This window comes from Hyla sarda, chromosome 2, assembly GCF_029499605.1.
Source record: "Hyla sarda isolate aHylSar1 chromosome 2, aHylSar1.hap1, whole genome shotgun sequence".
In the NCBI taxonomy this organism is placed as follows: Eukaryota; Metazoa; Chordata; class Amphibia; order Anura; family Hylidae; genus Hyla; species Hyla sarda.
Window position 1 is genome coordinate 80,390,318 of NC_079190.1, and position 16,344 is coordinate 80,406,661.

A 16,344-nucleotide genomic window follows, 5' to 3' on the forward strand; every position below is an offset into this window, starting at 1 on the left:
AAACCACCTAATCCAAAGGAAAGGGGATAAGGTTTCTGATTTCAGGGGTCCCGTTGTCACTCCCCCTCCCATAGACTTGAATTGAGGGTGTGTGGCCATGAGGTCACTGCTTGGTCTCGGGAGCAGCGCCCGGCCCAGAATGCCGGGGTCTGCACGGAGATTGCGGGGGTCCCAGCGGTGGGACCCCTACAATCAAATATCTTATGAAAAGATGTCTAAGGCCGGAATACACAAGTACAGTATTCTGCGCAGATTTGATGTGCAGGATTTCAAGCTGCGATCAGTCCAAAGGACTGTTTACGTTGAAATCTGCAGCAGAAAAATCTGTGCAGAATACTGTACGTGTGAATAGACCCTTCAGGGGTTAAACCACCAATTTGCCATTGATGCTAGCTCTGTCCTCCTCTCACCAGACCAGCCTGAGCTCAGATAGAACTTATTCCTAAATATTATATTCATTAAAGGGGTACTCCGGCCCTAAGACATCTTATCCCCTATCCAAAGGATAGGGGATAAGATGTCTGATCGCGGGGGTCCTGCCGCTGGGGACTCCCACAATCTAGCATTCAGCACTTACCTGTGAGCACAGCCGGAAGCGCTGGAGGCTTCAAGGCCATCACGCCCCTCCCATAGACTTGCATTGAGGGGGCGGGGTGTTATGTCACACAGGGGCGGAGTTGTGATCTCATGGTACTCTGTCCCCGTGGTCGGGAGGCATAAGACTTGGAGCCTCCAGCGCTTCTTGCAGTGCTCACAGGTGGGTGCTGCATGCTAGATTGCAGGGTTCCCCAGCGGTGGGACCCCCGTGATCGGGGATAAGAGGTCTTAGGGCCGGAGTACCCCTTTTAGTGTTTAATTTTTAAAGTATTGGAAGAAAAAAAACAACACTAAATATGTAATAGCACCTCCATTATAACAACTAGTGTCATAAAATGAACATGTTATGAGTAAATGTCAAATAAAGAAAAATATGGCCTCTTTTTATTTATACCTATAAATTTAGAGCTCTAACCTTTATGTAAAATTGCAATGATTTTTTTTATTTGCAGGAGCTTTCTCTGTTGCCCTTGATGGAGCCTTCAATTACAGCCAACTTCAGCCTGTTCGCTCCCTTTGGCAGCAGTACGCCAGTAAATGGGAAAAGCCCGCTTAAAGGATCATTTGGCAGCGGTGCCCTGGAGAGTATCCCAGACTACTACACTCAGCTACTCAGCAAGGTACTTAGATTAATTTGTTACCTTAGATGGGATAAGGTTGTAGCCGGGCCTACTTAATAAATGCTTAACCTTATCTTATTTCATAGAACAATCTCAGCAATCCCCCAACGCCACCTTCATCCTTGCCTCCAACTCCACCTCCATCTGTGCAGCAAAAAATGGTGAACGGTGTCACAGCAAATGAAGATCTAAATGAAACCAAAAAAGAATCTGAGAGCAGTGCGGAGGCAGAAGTTAAAAAAGGTGCGCTGAATCTTTACAACAGGGGACTCAAACTGGCGGCCCTCCAGATGTGGCAAAACTTCAACTCCCAGCATGCCCGGACAGCCAAAGGCTGTCCGGGCATGCTGGGAATTGAAGTTTTGCAGCATCTGGAGGGCCGCCAGTTTGAGACGCCTGCTTTCCAAGCTGCATAAACTGGGTATTCATTATATCGAAACGCTTTGTTCTGTAGGTACAGATGAACGGAGCTTGGACCTCTTGGCTGCTCTTCCTACTCCTCCACACAACCAAAGCGAGGATGTCAGGTATGAACGCTCAACACATTTTTTCAGACTTTTTAAGGCAAGTTTATTTTATGTAGAGTAAAAACTGTGTTTATCTTTTTTTTTTTCCTTTAGAATGGAGAGTGATGAGGAAAGTGATTCTCCTGATAGCATTGTTCCAGCTTCTTCTCCAGAAAGTATTATTGGAGAGGATACACAGCGCTTTCCTTCACTGTGTGATGTGAAAGAGGAGGAAGAAGAGCGAGCCCTGTCTCCAGTCATACCCCTCATCCCTCGTTGTCCCATACCAGGTTGGCTGGCTGTTTTACAACATTGTTTTCCGAAGCATTTATCCAATCCCGATGACTCTAGCTTGACCCCTTAACCACACTTGATGTGTAATTACTTGGCATGGGGAAATTAAGGGTGTATGTAGAGGGCTCCCGCTCCATACCTGGCTACCTATGGGGGCTATATCATTGCAAAAAGAAAGAAGTTTAAAAGAAAGTTAATGCGATTTAACCCCTTCCCTAATAAAAGTTTGCCTCCCTTTTCCCATTAAAAACAAAAAACTATGTAAATAAAAAGAAATATAAACATATGTGATATTGCCGCATGCGTAAATGTCCAAACTATAAAAATATATAATTAATTTGCACGGTAAATGGCGTACACGTAAAAAAAAAAAAAAAAAAAAATTCCGAAGTCCCAAATAGCTAATTTTTGGTCACTTTTTATACCATTAAAAATTTTATAAAAAACGATCAAAACAAAAATGGTACCGATAAAAACTTCAGATCACGTTGCAAAAAATGAGCTCTCGTACATCCCTGTATACGGAAAAATCTAGTTTTTATAGGGTTCAGAAGAAAATTTTAAACGTATTAATTTTCGTGCAAAGAGTAAGACAAAATCATACCTATAAGTAGGGTATCATTTTAATCATATGGACCTACAGAATAAAGATAAGGTGTCATTTTTACCGAAAAATGTACTACCTAGGAACGGAAGCCCTCAAAAGTTACAAAATGACGTTTTTTTTCTTCAATTTTTTTGCGCAAAATTGAAAGGGTTTTGATTTTTAAAAGGTGAGGAGGAAAAAATGAAAATGCAAAAACTGAAAAACGCTGAGTCCTTAAGGGGTTAATAAGAAATTTTTCTTCCTCCACTAATTTTCACAAATTACTTATTACAGTATTCCCAGATGTGAAACCCACTGAGTCCCCTGAGTCTGCTGATAAAACCGTTTTAAATGTTCCCGGAGGAACTGTATCGTGGGAAAAAACTAAGAGCAGTGAAGTGTCTGTCATGTTAACAGTATCTGCCGCAGCAGCAAAGGTATGAGAAGTAGTGCTGAGGACTTTAATGTAAATCAATGTGCATTGTGAGTTATTTCTCGGTCGCTCTTCATTGGGGGACACATATACTGATGGGTATAGGGAAAAAAAAGTCTGCTCCTCCCTGGCATATACCTGCCCACTGGAAGTGAGGTAATCCGTTTTAGCTAGTGTCAGTAGGAGGCAAGACACAGGTCTGGAAGCTCCCCAGACCTGGTCCTTTAAAAAAAAAAAAAAAAATTCTAGTAAGGGCTGTTTAGTTTTTTTTTCTCCCTTTTTGTATCCCTTTTTCAGGTGGGGATTCAGGGGCATGGCGCTACCTGTTCCTCCATATGTTACAAAGGGGCTCCGAACATAAGCGTATGGGCCGTCAACCCCTTAACGCCAACGGCCAGCGCCTAGAGGTTGTACCCTGGGTCCGGGTCCCCACTGCCCCTGCTCGCTATATTAGCCTGACATGATGCAGGGTGGCCATAAGCTGGTTGAAGATGCCTGTGTCAGTATAGAAGATGGAGTCTGTTGGTGAGTATATCTAACATCAGCCACCCCCCTCCACTTCTGTACTTCACTAGTGTTTCTCCATCCTGGGGTCCCTTTTCCCAATGCAAGCTCCTCAGCCGCCATTACTCATGGCGGTGCTGGGCCAACCTCTGCCTTTTTCCTTTCATCTGCACCATTATGCGCCCCCACTCATGCTCCGCCCCTCTCCCTCACCTTGTTCCGGGGCGACGGGAGGCCGCCATTTGGCTTCGGCATCTCCCCGCAGTGTGCGTGATTCTGCTGCTCCCTGCTCGGCAGTGACTGGGCACTCTGCAGGGGTTGGGGGCGCTCCGTCAGCAGTTCTCTGCCCTTCTCTCCTGGCGGCTTCTGGCCTCAGGGTCCCTGCGCAGTGCACTGCTTCCTGCGCTCTTTTTATTTCTAAAAAAATTATCTTTCGTTTCTCAGTTCATGTTCTTACCCCCCCTCTTGTGGCCATTCAGTAGATTGCAGCCCTACTTTCTGGTCCCTTGTTTGGCTTCCCCTTGTGGCGTCAGACAGCTATTGCAGCCCTTTGTTGTAATGTCTGTTTTTTACTGGTTTAATCTTGATGGGTTTCCGGTCTGGGGATCATACATATATTAAATGTTATTTTTGGGGCCACTTTACTATTTGCTTCCGCCACCCTGTTTTATTACCTGAAGAGGCAAAGGGCTCTTCGCCAGCTCGGGGATATTGTGTGTGGCATTTCTGCCTTGAGATGTCTGCCAAGCCCACAGCCGCATTCTAGCCCCTGCCCCAGGGCGAGACACCGGTGGGATGCCCCTGCAGATGCATCCGCATCCTTGACCTTAGCTGAGGGCCTTTCTCAGGTGTCTCGTTCTCTTGTGTCTTTGGGCATCAAGTGTCCACTTTGTGGTCTTTATTCCCGGGAGGTTGCTGGGAAACCGCAGTGGTATCAATTTTCTCCCACAGGTCTTTATAGGTCTTCGGAATATGTGGCTAGTGTGCTGGACCCCCACTTCTAGTGCAAGGTCTTCGAGCACTTGTTCCTACGTGGACATGGACTGGACCCAATGCCAAGACAGTGGTCTGCGTGGTTTCCTCTGCCACCATTCACTCATCACATGGCTGCCGCAACCAAGGCTGGAATCACGGCTCCCCAATGCTAACAAGTGGTGTCCGAAGGAGTGGCCCAGCATGTACAATGAATTTTGTGCAGGGCAACGGGGATACAATCCACAGCTCCTTAGCCTCCCCCGATCTCCCAAGATGGCGAGGATACTATCCATGGCCCCAGGCCTCCCCGCCCCTCCATATGCAACAATAGGGAACAGTGTTATTTCATCTGGGCCGTTGTCACCTTATCGCTACTGGCCAGCGCCTGGGGCTGTACTCTGTTGATAAGCCAGACTGTTGTCTTTACTGTTTCTGCTGCCACCGGTCGCACATCATGGGACTGCTGCATGCTTGGCTGGAGTTCCTGTACCCCTCATCTAATGGGAGGAGTCCAGAAGGGTGTCGCTATAGGTACAAAGGGACCCTGTTGCCAGTAAGCTAGACAGTGATCTTAATGATCTCCTACACCTCTAGGTCGCTCTTCAGGAGTTAGTCCCACTGCTAGGGCACGGTGTCCGAAGAAGTGACCCGACGTGTCCTATTGATCCTTTTCAGGGCGACAGGGATATGGGGATTCTATCCACTGGGCTGCCATGTGCTTGGCTTTGTGTTTTCCCGTACCTTTTTGAGTTGGTTGGACTCTGGACGAGGGTTCCTGCAAAGTGCACAGGGATGATGTCAGTCAGCCAGACGTTCGTCTACATGGTCTCCGGTGCCACCAGGTAGCCCATTGGATCGGCCGCACTCCGTACCCCACTTTCTGTGGGAGGGTTCGAAGGAGTGATCTGGTGCATTCAGTAATCCAGTCAGCCAGACTGTTGTCTGCTTAATTTACTGCTATGTAGGGTCAACTACCATACACTTCCCCATTCTGAGCAATCTCTCTCTTCCCACTTTATAGGTGGGATATCTGGCTGGGCCCTTGTTTTTCACTGAGAGCATTCAGAAAAGCCTTTTACTGTCTTCCTGTATGCTTACTGCCCACTTTCAGCCTGGCTCTTTTCCTGTTTCTTGGTTATCTACTGCAGCTCATGCAGCCTTGGTACTCTCCTCTGTTGGAGGGGTTTCTGCTATCATGTGTGGCTCTGTAACAGCTGGTCTAGTCACAGTCTGTCGTTTGAGTCCTGCCATTGTGCTACACTTACACCACAGTCTTCTAGACTAACCTTCCTGTACCCAGCCTGGGAGTCCAAGCCAGGTTTCCTTTTGTTCCCCCTCCATTCCCGTCCAGATGGGTTGTTGCTTCGGAGTGCACTGGTCCGCTTGGACCGCTGGGGCCCAGTACTGGTTGGTCTCCTTGGATCCTTGGTATCCTAGGATCCTGTGGAGTAACTTCTTTTCTAGGTCTGCCCTCCTGGTTCTTTGGGCCTTAGTGACGGTTGAGGTCTCAGGCATGTTTAGCGGTCCTGCCCAGACTTCTCCGCGATCCCATTTATGGGGCGTCTTTCTCTACTGCACTTCTTCTCTCTTGGCCCGGATGTTTGTCACCTGGAGTGTTTCATGGATCTTGGGTTTTCTTACCCTTCGGGTGTAAGCCTTCCAGGAGACTCTGGAACCTCTAATTCCCATGTCTGCCTCATCGATGTTCCGAGATACTCCTCCTTTTCAGGGTCTTTCGCTCCTTTCTTGGCCGTTTATTTTTCTAGGGGACTCTGGAATCTCCAGCTCCCATGTCTGTCACTCCAGTGTTCCGGGATCCCCCTTTTCTGGACATTTCGCTCCTTCTTGGCCATTGTTCCATTCCATCTTCTCCTTTGGGGTCCATGTTCTCTCAAGATAGAGGGCATTCCGGTTGTCCGGATTACACCAGTTGATCTATGTCCTACCAGGTGCTCGCGGCGGGCTCCTGGATAGGGGTTTTGGGTCTGCATATGTTTAGATCTTCGATCTTTTGCACCAGGCATCTCTAGAGATGGTTACCATCTTTCTTAATTCCGGTGAGTTTTGGGCCTCCACCTCCTGTGGTGAACAACTTTAGGGGAAACCCCCAAAGGGGTACCCTAAACTAAACACCCCCCCCCCCCCCCCCCACAAGAATTTTTTTTTTTTTTTTAGCTATTAAGTACAATTAAAATGATGTAGTAATGATAGTGTGACAGAATTGTATGTATGTACCACACTGATTTAAAAATACAGGGTCTAGCTAGCACATGTAATGACTGTAAGTGGAAGCCTCTTGGTAGTGTGTGCCACATATGCTAGTCTGGCCACTACTGAGGTACTGAGAGTAGATATAGGCTTGTGCTAGTAGAAAGCCCTGCGATTAAAATATTATACACAAGCCAGAGTCCAAGGGAGATTGCCGCCAGTCCTCTGATGACGCTGCTGATGCAGCGAAACGCCGTCAGGACTCTGGCTTGTGTATAATATTTTAATCGCAGGGCTTTCTACTAGCACAAGCCTATATCTACTCTCAGTACCTCAGTAGTGGCCAGACTAGCATATGGGGCACACACTACCTAGAGGCTTCCACTTAATCATTACATGTGCTAGCTAGACCCTGTATTCTTAAATCAGTGTGGTACATACATACAATTCTGTCACACTATCATTACTAAATCATTTTAATTGTACTTAATAATAGCTACATTTTATAATTTTTTGATGGGGGGTTTCTAGTTTAGGGTACCCCTTTGGGGGTTTCCCCTAAAGTTGTTGTTCACTGTATATTACCCTGTTACCTCCTGGAGTTTGTTGTTAGTCCACCTCCTGTGCTCGCCTTCTGCTCAGGCGTACATTGCTCTCCTGGGCTTCTTCCGCTATGTTCTCTTTTATCGGTTGACACTTGATGGGATTCTTTTGTTGTGCCATTTTCCATTTTTGTTTGCCAGCTGGGCTAGCCCTCTGGTTCTGCTCCTTAGAGTTGATTCCTACCTCCTTCCAGGATGGTTCCGGCCCCTCTGGTTTCCTAGCTGACTTTTTCTTGTCTCTCTATGAGGACCGTAGGTTTAGAGTCTTTGCGAAGGACTGTCCCTTCCTTTTGGCGTCCTTGTCCATCTCCATGGACAGGGATCTTCCGGGAGCTCTGTTTCTAGGCCTTTGTTTTCTCTGGCCTGGGGTCTCGTCCGCAGGCCTTACGGTCGAGTGGGTTCAGTCTTGGGACTGATTCCCTTTCTCTGGTGATTGTTATTCCCACCCTAGGGAACTGCTTTGGTAAATCCCAACAGTATAGGTGTCCCCTAATGAAGAGCGACCGAGAAAAGGAGATTTTTGTACTCACCGTAAAATCTCTTTCTCATAGCCTTTATTGGGGGACATCGCACCCACTCCTTTCTTAATTATTATTTATTTTGTCCGGATACTCTTCCGTGTTTTTTTTTTTATTTTTTTCATCTGGTATTCTTTTCTAGGGTCCTTCGGACATATTTCTTTGTTTGCTTCTCCTACTGCTTTGTGACAAAACTGATTACCTCGCTTATCAGCGCCTCCTAGTGGCAAGAGCATATACCCATCAGTATAGGTGTCCCCCAATGAAGGCTACGAGAGAGAGATTTTACAGGGAGTACAGAAATCTCCTTACAGTCTGCCTCTGCTTCCTTTGCAGAATCTGAATGGAGTAGTTGCCGCAGTAGCTGGTTTACTGAGTATCAAGTTACCAAATTCATATGAAGTGCTTTTCCCAGAAAGTGGTCTAAAAAATAGTGTGGACATAAAGAAACCATTGGACCCCTCCACAGAAGGTGAGTGGACTCTTGTGCTGTAGTTTTTTACCCACTTTGTGTATTCCCTTCAATAAACTTAGAAAACACTATAATTGCCTTCCCATTGACAAACGGGACTACTACGGCGAATTCTGAGGGAAGATCGAACATGTTTAGTCTTCTGTCGGACTACAGATCCATGTTGGAAGTTCCACTGAGCACTGCAAAACCCATTGAAATCAATTGGAGTGTGCTTCAAGGCACAATCTGCACAGATGGGGCCTAAAAATATTCTCATCTTCTAAAGTGATCAGATATGCAATCACCTCTGATAGATGGGGTCTACGATCCTGAGAATTAAGGGGCTACTGCACAGATTTAGCATTGTGTCCTGTATCAAGTTTTCCCTCCATAGTGGTGCACCTGACTTTGCAGGCAAGGGCAGTACAGCCCCATTTTATTGAATCGAGCCATGTAGGACAACAATATTGCAGTCCATTTATTCTGATAATCAGTGGGGGTCCTATATGTCTGTGTTGGCTAATCACCAGCTTCAGTCTATTGCATTGTACTTTACAATAGATATACAATTGATTCCAGAAGCAAGTCATCATAGAGCTCATAAAACTGTTCTGTATATGTACTCGCACTTGTTTTAACTGGCTTACCATTTTTATGATGCACTGCATTGTGTAACCTGCCAGCAAATGATGTCTGACTCCTTGGTTATCAATGTACCTTTTACCTTTTTAACTGTAAATGCCGTGCTTTCAGGTGAAGTCAGTGACAAGGACAAATCCCAACCAGGAAAACTGGAGAATAGCACTGACTGGCTCAAGCAGCTTGATGCAGTACTTCCTGGATACACACTAAAGAATGAGCTAGATATTATTACTCTTCTAACACAGGTTAGTAGTGTGTTGTGTTTGTTTGTTATTTTGATTTTTTTTATATTTTTAGGGAGTTTTATCTTGTTAATAATGGTATTTTCTGTAGCAAAAAAGGATAGTCAGAAATATTTTTTTTTTTTTTAAGTTGCAGAAAGAGATGTTTGAAATGTGGTGTTTATTGCACTAAAACTGCCTAAAATACAAACCTAAAACCACAGTGTGTAACATATCTACTGTCTTTTCGTCCGCAGCTTGTATGTCTTAAATTAAAAACAAGCTGCGGAATGTTCTTCATTCCATCAGACAAGCGACCATCTCAGCTTTTCTAACAGTCAGAGCACTGAACACTGTTTTATGATATTGTAAAGCATACAAGCTGCAGAAGATGAATAGTTCAACGGTCTTTATGAAAACAATTTGTAAATTTTTTTTATTTTATATTTCTAAAATACACCATAGTAAGAAAAGTTTGCACAGGTGTCAATAGCCTTTATTAAAGAGGAGACTGCAGAATGTTCAGAGGTGTCATATCTACCATTGGGGTTTGTCATTGTAATCACTTTTTGTGCTTTCACCTTAACTGTGTTTTTCTTTTTTTTTTTTTTTTTTTTTTTTTTTAGGAAGAGGCTGATGCAGAGAAGACTGTAAATCATTGTTATGTTAATAATGTGTCCAATCTGGATGTTCGCCAGCTTCCTGTGTTACCTGAGGAAACTTCACCACCTCCGTCTCCATTTTCACCTTTGCCTGCTAGTCCAGTTGAACCTCCCGCTCCAGAACCAGTTCCCACTCCTGTAACCTGTCCTTTGCCTCCACCACCTCAGTCACCTAGTAATGACGAATCTATGGATGCAGCCAAAATTAAACAAAGGGCGCGTCCATCTGAAGAAATTGTGATAGAATCCCCGCCAAAAATGAAAAAGTGGAAAGGTGTTCGTTGGAAGAGGTTGCATATCCTGATCACCTTCCAAAAGATCAGTTCACGTCATTGTGAGAAGGAAGTGTGTGAGGTAATAGAAAGACTTGGCACTACTTTAAAGCCTGACACCTTGCCTCCTGATCTCCGAAAGTGTTGTTTTTGCCACGAAGAAGGTGATGGGCCTACTGATGGATCTGCACGGCTTCTCAACCTGGATCTTGATCTTTGGGTTCACCTTAACTGTGCTTTGTGGTCTACAGAGGTATACGAGACCCAAGGGGGTGCACTGATTAATGTGGAAGTGGCACTGCATCGTGGGTTGCTTACAAAATGCACCCTGTGCCAGAAAACAGGTGCCACGAATAGCTGCAACCGCATACGCTGCCCAAATGTTTATCACTTTGCCTGTGCCATCCGTGCCAAGTGCATGTTCTTTAAGGACAAGACTATGCTTTGTCCAATGCACAAATTAAAGGGGCCTTGTGAGCAAGAACTGAGCTGCTTTACAGTCTTCCGGCGAGTTTACATCGAACGTGATGAAGTCAGTCAGATCGCCAGTATCATTCAGCGTGGCGACCGCATACACATGTTCAGAGTTGGGGGACTTGTCTTTCATGCCATTGGACAGCTTCTGCCTCATCAAATGCAAGACTTTCACAGTGTCACTGCCTTATATCCTGTCGGATTTGAGGCCACACGTATTTATTGGAGCATGAGACACAGTCACCGTCGGTGTTCTTATCGCTGTAGAGTGTGTGACAACAATGGGCGGCCAGAATTCACTGTACAAGTTATTGAATATGGCTATGAGGATGTGGTGCTGAAAGATTCCTCTCCCCAAGGTAAGATTTTCTGCATAGTTAACAAGTGTGATGACACTTACTTTTTATTTGCCCAGTACTGTTCCTAGCGGTATAAATGACACCTCCATACCGGCAATGGATCATTAGAAATATTATAAACTTTTTATTTTCTACATAAGGCTTTAAGATTTTTTTTTCCACTTTTTATTTCACTATCTGGATTATAAAACAAATGAAATTGTACAGTTTTTGTTCCAACCACACGTCCTAATTATAAGCTGACACTTCCTGTTCTGTAGAGAATTTTTCAGCAGTCTCATCCTTGTCGCAGTCAGGATTTAACCCCTTAAGGACACATGACGTTCTTAGAAGTCTCCATTTCCGAGTCCTTAAGGACACATGACGTATGAGCATGTCATGCGCTTTCCCGGCCCCCCGCAGCCATCTGGAGCGGAGCCGGTGCCCGATGCCTGCTGAAATCGTTCAGCAGGCATCACGGCATATCGCCCAGGGGGGTCATGATGACCCCCCATGTCTGCGATTGCCGCAGATCGCTGTACAATTCAGCCCATCTGCGGCGGATTCCGGGTCAATCGGGTCTCCAGTGTCTCTGACAGCCCTGAACAGCCATAGCCAGCAGGGGCCGACCAATCAGGGCACCTGCTGCGCGTGTCACTCCCGCTCCAACCCTCTTCTGGAGGATGTGAGTGGGTGCGGAACATGGACCCCGGTAGCTGGGGACCCCGATCCCCAGCGTCCCTGTTTGGATCGAAGCCCCAGGAGCGGCGGCGGCGAGGGACTGACCTGCAGCGTGGATCAGCAGTTGGACGTGAGTGACAGCCTCCTGCTGTTGCTTAGCAACAGCTCCCAGCATGCAAAAAGGGCATACTGGGAGCTGTAGCTATGAAACAGACGGAGGCAGACCACCACAACGCCCAGCATTCCCTTATGGGCATGCTGGGACTTATAGTTTTGCCACAGCTGGAGTCACATTTTTTCTATGGAAAAGTGTACCTTCAGCTGTTGCATAACTACAACTCCCAGCTTGCACAATCAGCTAAAGTGCATGCTGGGAGTTGTAGTGGTGCATCTGCTGGTTGCATAACTAAATCTCCCAGCATGCCCGTTGGCTGTCGGTGACTGCTGAGAGTTGTAGTTTTGAAGGCACACTGGTTGTGAAACTGAGTTTTTTTTTTTTTTACTTAACTCAGTGTTTCACGACCGGTGTGCCTCCAACTGTTGCAAACTACAACTCCCAGCATGCACAGGACATGCTGGGAGTTGTAGTTTTGCAACAGCTGGAGGCACACTGGTTGTGAAACACTGAGTTAAGTAGCAAACCAGTGTATCTCCAGCTGTTGCATAACTACAATCCCCAGCATTCCCAGGCAAAGTAGTATGCCTCCAGCTGTTGCAAAACTACAACTCCCAGCATGCACTGATAGACCGTACATGCTGGGAGTTGTAGTTTTGCAACAGCTGGATGCCCCCCCCCCCCTCCCCCAATGTGAATGTACAGGGTACACTCACATGGGCGGAGGTTTACAGTAAGTATCCGGCTGCAAGTTTGAGCTGCGGCAAATTTTCTGCCGCAGCTCAAACTGCCAGCGAGAAACTACTGTGATCCCCCGCCCGTGCGACTGTACCCTAAAAACACTACACTAACACAAAATAAAATAAGTAAAAAACACTACATATACACATACCCCTACACAGCCCCCCTCCCCTCCCCAATAAAAATGAAAAACTTCTGGTCCGCCACTGTTTCCAAAACGGAGCCTCCAGCTGTTTTACAACAGCTGGAGGCACCCTGTTTGGGAATCACTGGCGTAGAATACCCCTATGTCCACCCCTATGCAAGTCCCTAATTTAGGCCTCAAATGCGCATGGCGCTCTCACTTTGGAGCCCTGTCGTATTTTAAGGCAACAGTTTAGGGTCACATATGGGGTATCGCTCGTACTCGGGAGAAATTGTGCTACAAATTTTGGGGGGTATTTTCTGCCATTACCCTTTTTAAAAATGTACAATTTTTGGGAAACCAAGCATTTTAGGTACAATTTGTTTTATTTTTATTTTTTTTACATATGCAAAAGTCGTGAAACACCTGTGGGGTATTAAGGTTCACTTTACCCCTTGTTACGTTCCCCGAGGGGTCTAGTTTCCAAAATGGTATGCCATGTGTTTTTTTTTTTTTTTTTTTTTACTGTCCTGGCACCATAGGGGCTTCCTAAATGCGGCATGCCCCCAGAGCAAAATTTGCTTTCAAAAAGCCAAATGTGACTCCTTCTCTTCTGAGACCTGTAGTACGCCAGCAGAGCACTTTTCACCCCCATATGGCATGTTTTCTGAATCAGGAGAAATTGGGCTTCAAATTTTGGGGGGCATTTTCTGCTATTACCCTTTTTAAAAATGTAAAATTTTTGGGAAAACAAGCATTTTAGGAAAAAAAATTTTTTTTTTATTTACATATGCAAAAGTCGTGAAACACCTGTAGGGTATTAAGGTTCACTTTACCCCTTGTTATGTTCGCCGAGGGGTCTAGTTTTCAAAATGGTATGCCATGTGTTTTTTTTTTTTTTTTTTGTTTTTTTTTGCTGTTCTGGCACCATAGGGGCTTCCTAAAGGTTACATGCCCCCCAAAAACAATTTGTCGCTCCTTCCGTTCTGAGCCCTCTACTGCGCCCGCCGAACACTTTACATAGACATATGAGGTATGTGCTTACTCGAGAGAAATTGGGTTTCAAATACCAATAAAAATGTTCTCCTTTTTACCCCTTGCAAAAATTCTAAAATTGGGTCTACAAGAACATGCGAGTGTAAAAAATTAAAATTTTGAATTTTCTCCTTCACTTTGCTGCTATTCCTGTGAAACACCTAAAGGGTTAAAACACTTACTGAATGTCATTTTGAATACTTTGGGGGGTGCAGTTTTTATAATGGGATCTTTTATGGGGTATTTCTAATATGAAGACCCTTCAAATCCACTTCAAAACTGAACTGGTCACTGAAAAATAGTGAGTTTGAAGATTTTGTGTAAAATTAGAAAATTATTGCTGAACTTTGAAGCCCTCTGGTGTCTTCCAAAAGTAAAAACTCATAAATTTTATGATGCAAATGTAAAGTAGACATATGGTATATGTGAATAAAAAAAAATTATTTGGAATATCCATTTTCCTTACAAGCAGAAAGCTTCAAAGTTAGAAAAATGCAAAATTTTCAATTTTTTCATCACATTTTGGAATTTTTCACCAAGAAAGGATGCAATTTACCACAAAAAATTACCACTATGTTAAAGTAGAATAAGTCACGAAAAAACAGTCTCGGAATCAGAATAAGTAAAAGCATTCCAGAGTTATTAATGTTTAAAGTGACAGTGGTCAGATGTGCAAAAAACACTCTGGTCCTAAGGTGTAAAATGGCCGGGTCCTTAAGGGGTTAAAGTGAAAGGTTACACCAATATATAGATAAGACTGTGTCAGGCCATTCACAGTAGGTGATGGCCAAAGATTACCACCTCCCATGCCAATCAAAGTAGAAAGATTAGAACATGCTTCAATGTAGGGCTCTAATCGGTAGAAAAAAATCTAGGTGATAAATCCACATTAAAGGGGTTATGTAGGATTAGAAAAGCCTATCTATTTTGTTCCAGAAACAGTGCCTCATTTTTCCACAGGTTGTGTGTAGTATTGCATCTTACTTTCAATGACATGAATGGAGCAGAGTTGTAATGCGACACACAACCTAAGAACGAGTGCAGCAACTTTTTTAATCATGGATAACTCCTTTTAAAGGTACGCATACACCTTCAATAGGCAGTGACTGTTCTTCCCCACTCTCTAAACCAAGAGTGCATGTGTTTGCAATGGGAACAATGAATTTTTCTGGCATTGGTTTATCTCCAGTAGGAACAAAGGATCAGGTATTTTAAAACAAACATGCCTGATCCTGCCATTTAGAATTAAAGGGGTATTCCAGGCAAAAACTTTTTTTATATATCAACTGGCTCCGGAAAGTTAAACAGATTTGTAAATTACTTCTATTAAAAAATCTTAATCCTTCCAATAGTTATTAGCTTCTGAAGTTTTCTGTCTAACTGCTCAATGATGATGTCACGTCCCGGGAGCTGTGCATGATGGGAGAATATCCCTTGCATGATGGGAGAATATCCCCATAGGAGCTGGACAGCTCCCGGGACGGGTCATCAGAGAGCAGTTAGACAGAAAACAGCAACTCAACTTCAGAAGCTAATAACTATTGGAAGGATTAAGATTTTTTAATAGAAGTAATTTACAAATCTGTTTAAGTTTCCGGATCCAGTTGATATATAAAAAAAAGTTTTTGCCTGGAATACCCCTTTAAGATGCATGTGAATCCCTTACACTGATCTAAGGATACCCTGCTTCAATCTGATTAGATCTTGTCCCTTTTTTTGACACAATGCACCATTTATGGAGACTAATAAGTAGCTGTGTAAATGAAAACATAGAGTGGAGTAAAACGTATTACCTGTGGATTAAAGAGGTTGTCTGACAACATGGGACTCTCTCTTGCTTTGACAAATTTTTGTTTCTATTTTCATCCACCTCAGCTCTTTGGAATCGCATTGCGGAACCTGTTGCGCGCATGAGGAGGGAAACCGGAATGCTTCGCCTTTTCCCAGAATATCTGAAGGGGGAAGAGATGTTTGGACTAACACTGCATGCGGTGCTGCGCATCGCTGAGTCTGTAAGTTATACTGGGATTATTTTTTTTTGCGCTGTAAGAGACTGTATGAGATGGTATATACCGTATTTTTCGCCATATAAGACGCACTTTTTCTTCCCCAAAACTGGGGGGAAAAAGTCGGTGCGTCTTATACGGTGAATACACCCCTATCGCGGCGGTCCCTGCGGCCATCAACGGCCGGGACCCGTGGCTAATACAGGACATCACCGATCGCGGTGATGCCCTGTATTAACCCTTCAGACACGGCGATCAAAGCTGACCGCCGCTTCTGAAGGGAAAGTGACACTAGTCGGGCTGTTCGGGACCGCCGTGATTTCACCGTGGCGGTCCCGAACAGCCCGACTGAATAGCCGGGTTAGTGCTTACAGGACATCGGGAGGGACCTTACCTGCCTCCTCAGTGTCTTCTCCGTTCAGGGATCCCCTGTATGGCCGGCGCTCTCCTTCCTCGTCATCACGTCGTTGCGTACGTGCGTCGGCGTGCGTAACGACGTGATGGCGGCGACGGAGAGCGAGGATACCCGGCCGGCAGCAGAGACGTTCCGGAGCGACGGCGACAGCGATGGAGCGACTTCCAGGGCAGCGGTGACGGGTCCGGAGCGGTGGGGACACGTGAGTATTACCTCCTCCTGCAGTGGTCTTCAATCTGCGGACCTCCAGATGTTGCAAAACTACAACTCCCAGCATGCCCGGACAGCCAACCGCTGTCCGGGCATGCCGGGAGTTGTAGT

General features: G+C 45.2%; 1 protein-coding gene across 6 annotated transcripts in view; it reads left to right on the forward strand.

The window, feature by feature from the left end:
• The window catches only part of KMT2D (lysine methyltransferase 2D), a 158,098-nt gene that overhangs the window by 131,811 nt on the left and 9,943 nt on the right, over nucleotides 1-16,344 (forward strand). For all 6 annotated transcript variants that reach the window (XM_056562215.1, XM_056562216.1, XM_056562217.1 and 3 more), the window contains 9 exons: nucleotides 1,050-1,217; nucleotides 1,304-1,460; nucleotides 1,672-1,744; nucleotides 1,838-2,013; nucleotides 2,898-3,040; nucleotides 8,180-8,315; nucleotides 9,051-9,184; nucleotides 9,787-10,927; nucleotides 15,478-15,614. In XM_056562215.1, coding sequence (XP_056418190.1) covers nucleotides 1,050-1,217; nucleotides 1,304-1,460; nucleotides 1,672-1,744; nucleotides 1,838-2,013; nucleotides 2,898-3,040; nucleotides 8,180-8,315; nucleotides 9,051-9,184; nucleotides 9,787-10,927; nucleotides 15,478-15,614 — 2,265 coding nt within the window. The remainder of the gene's footprint in view (nucleotides 1-1,049; nucleotides 1,218-1,303; nucleotides 1,461-1,671; nucleotides 1,745-1,837; nucleotides 2,014-2,897; nucleotides 3,041-8,179; nucleotides 8,316-9,050; nucleotides 9,185-9,786; nucleotides 10,928-15,477; nucleotides 15,615-16,344) is intronic.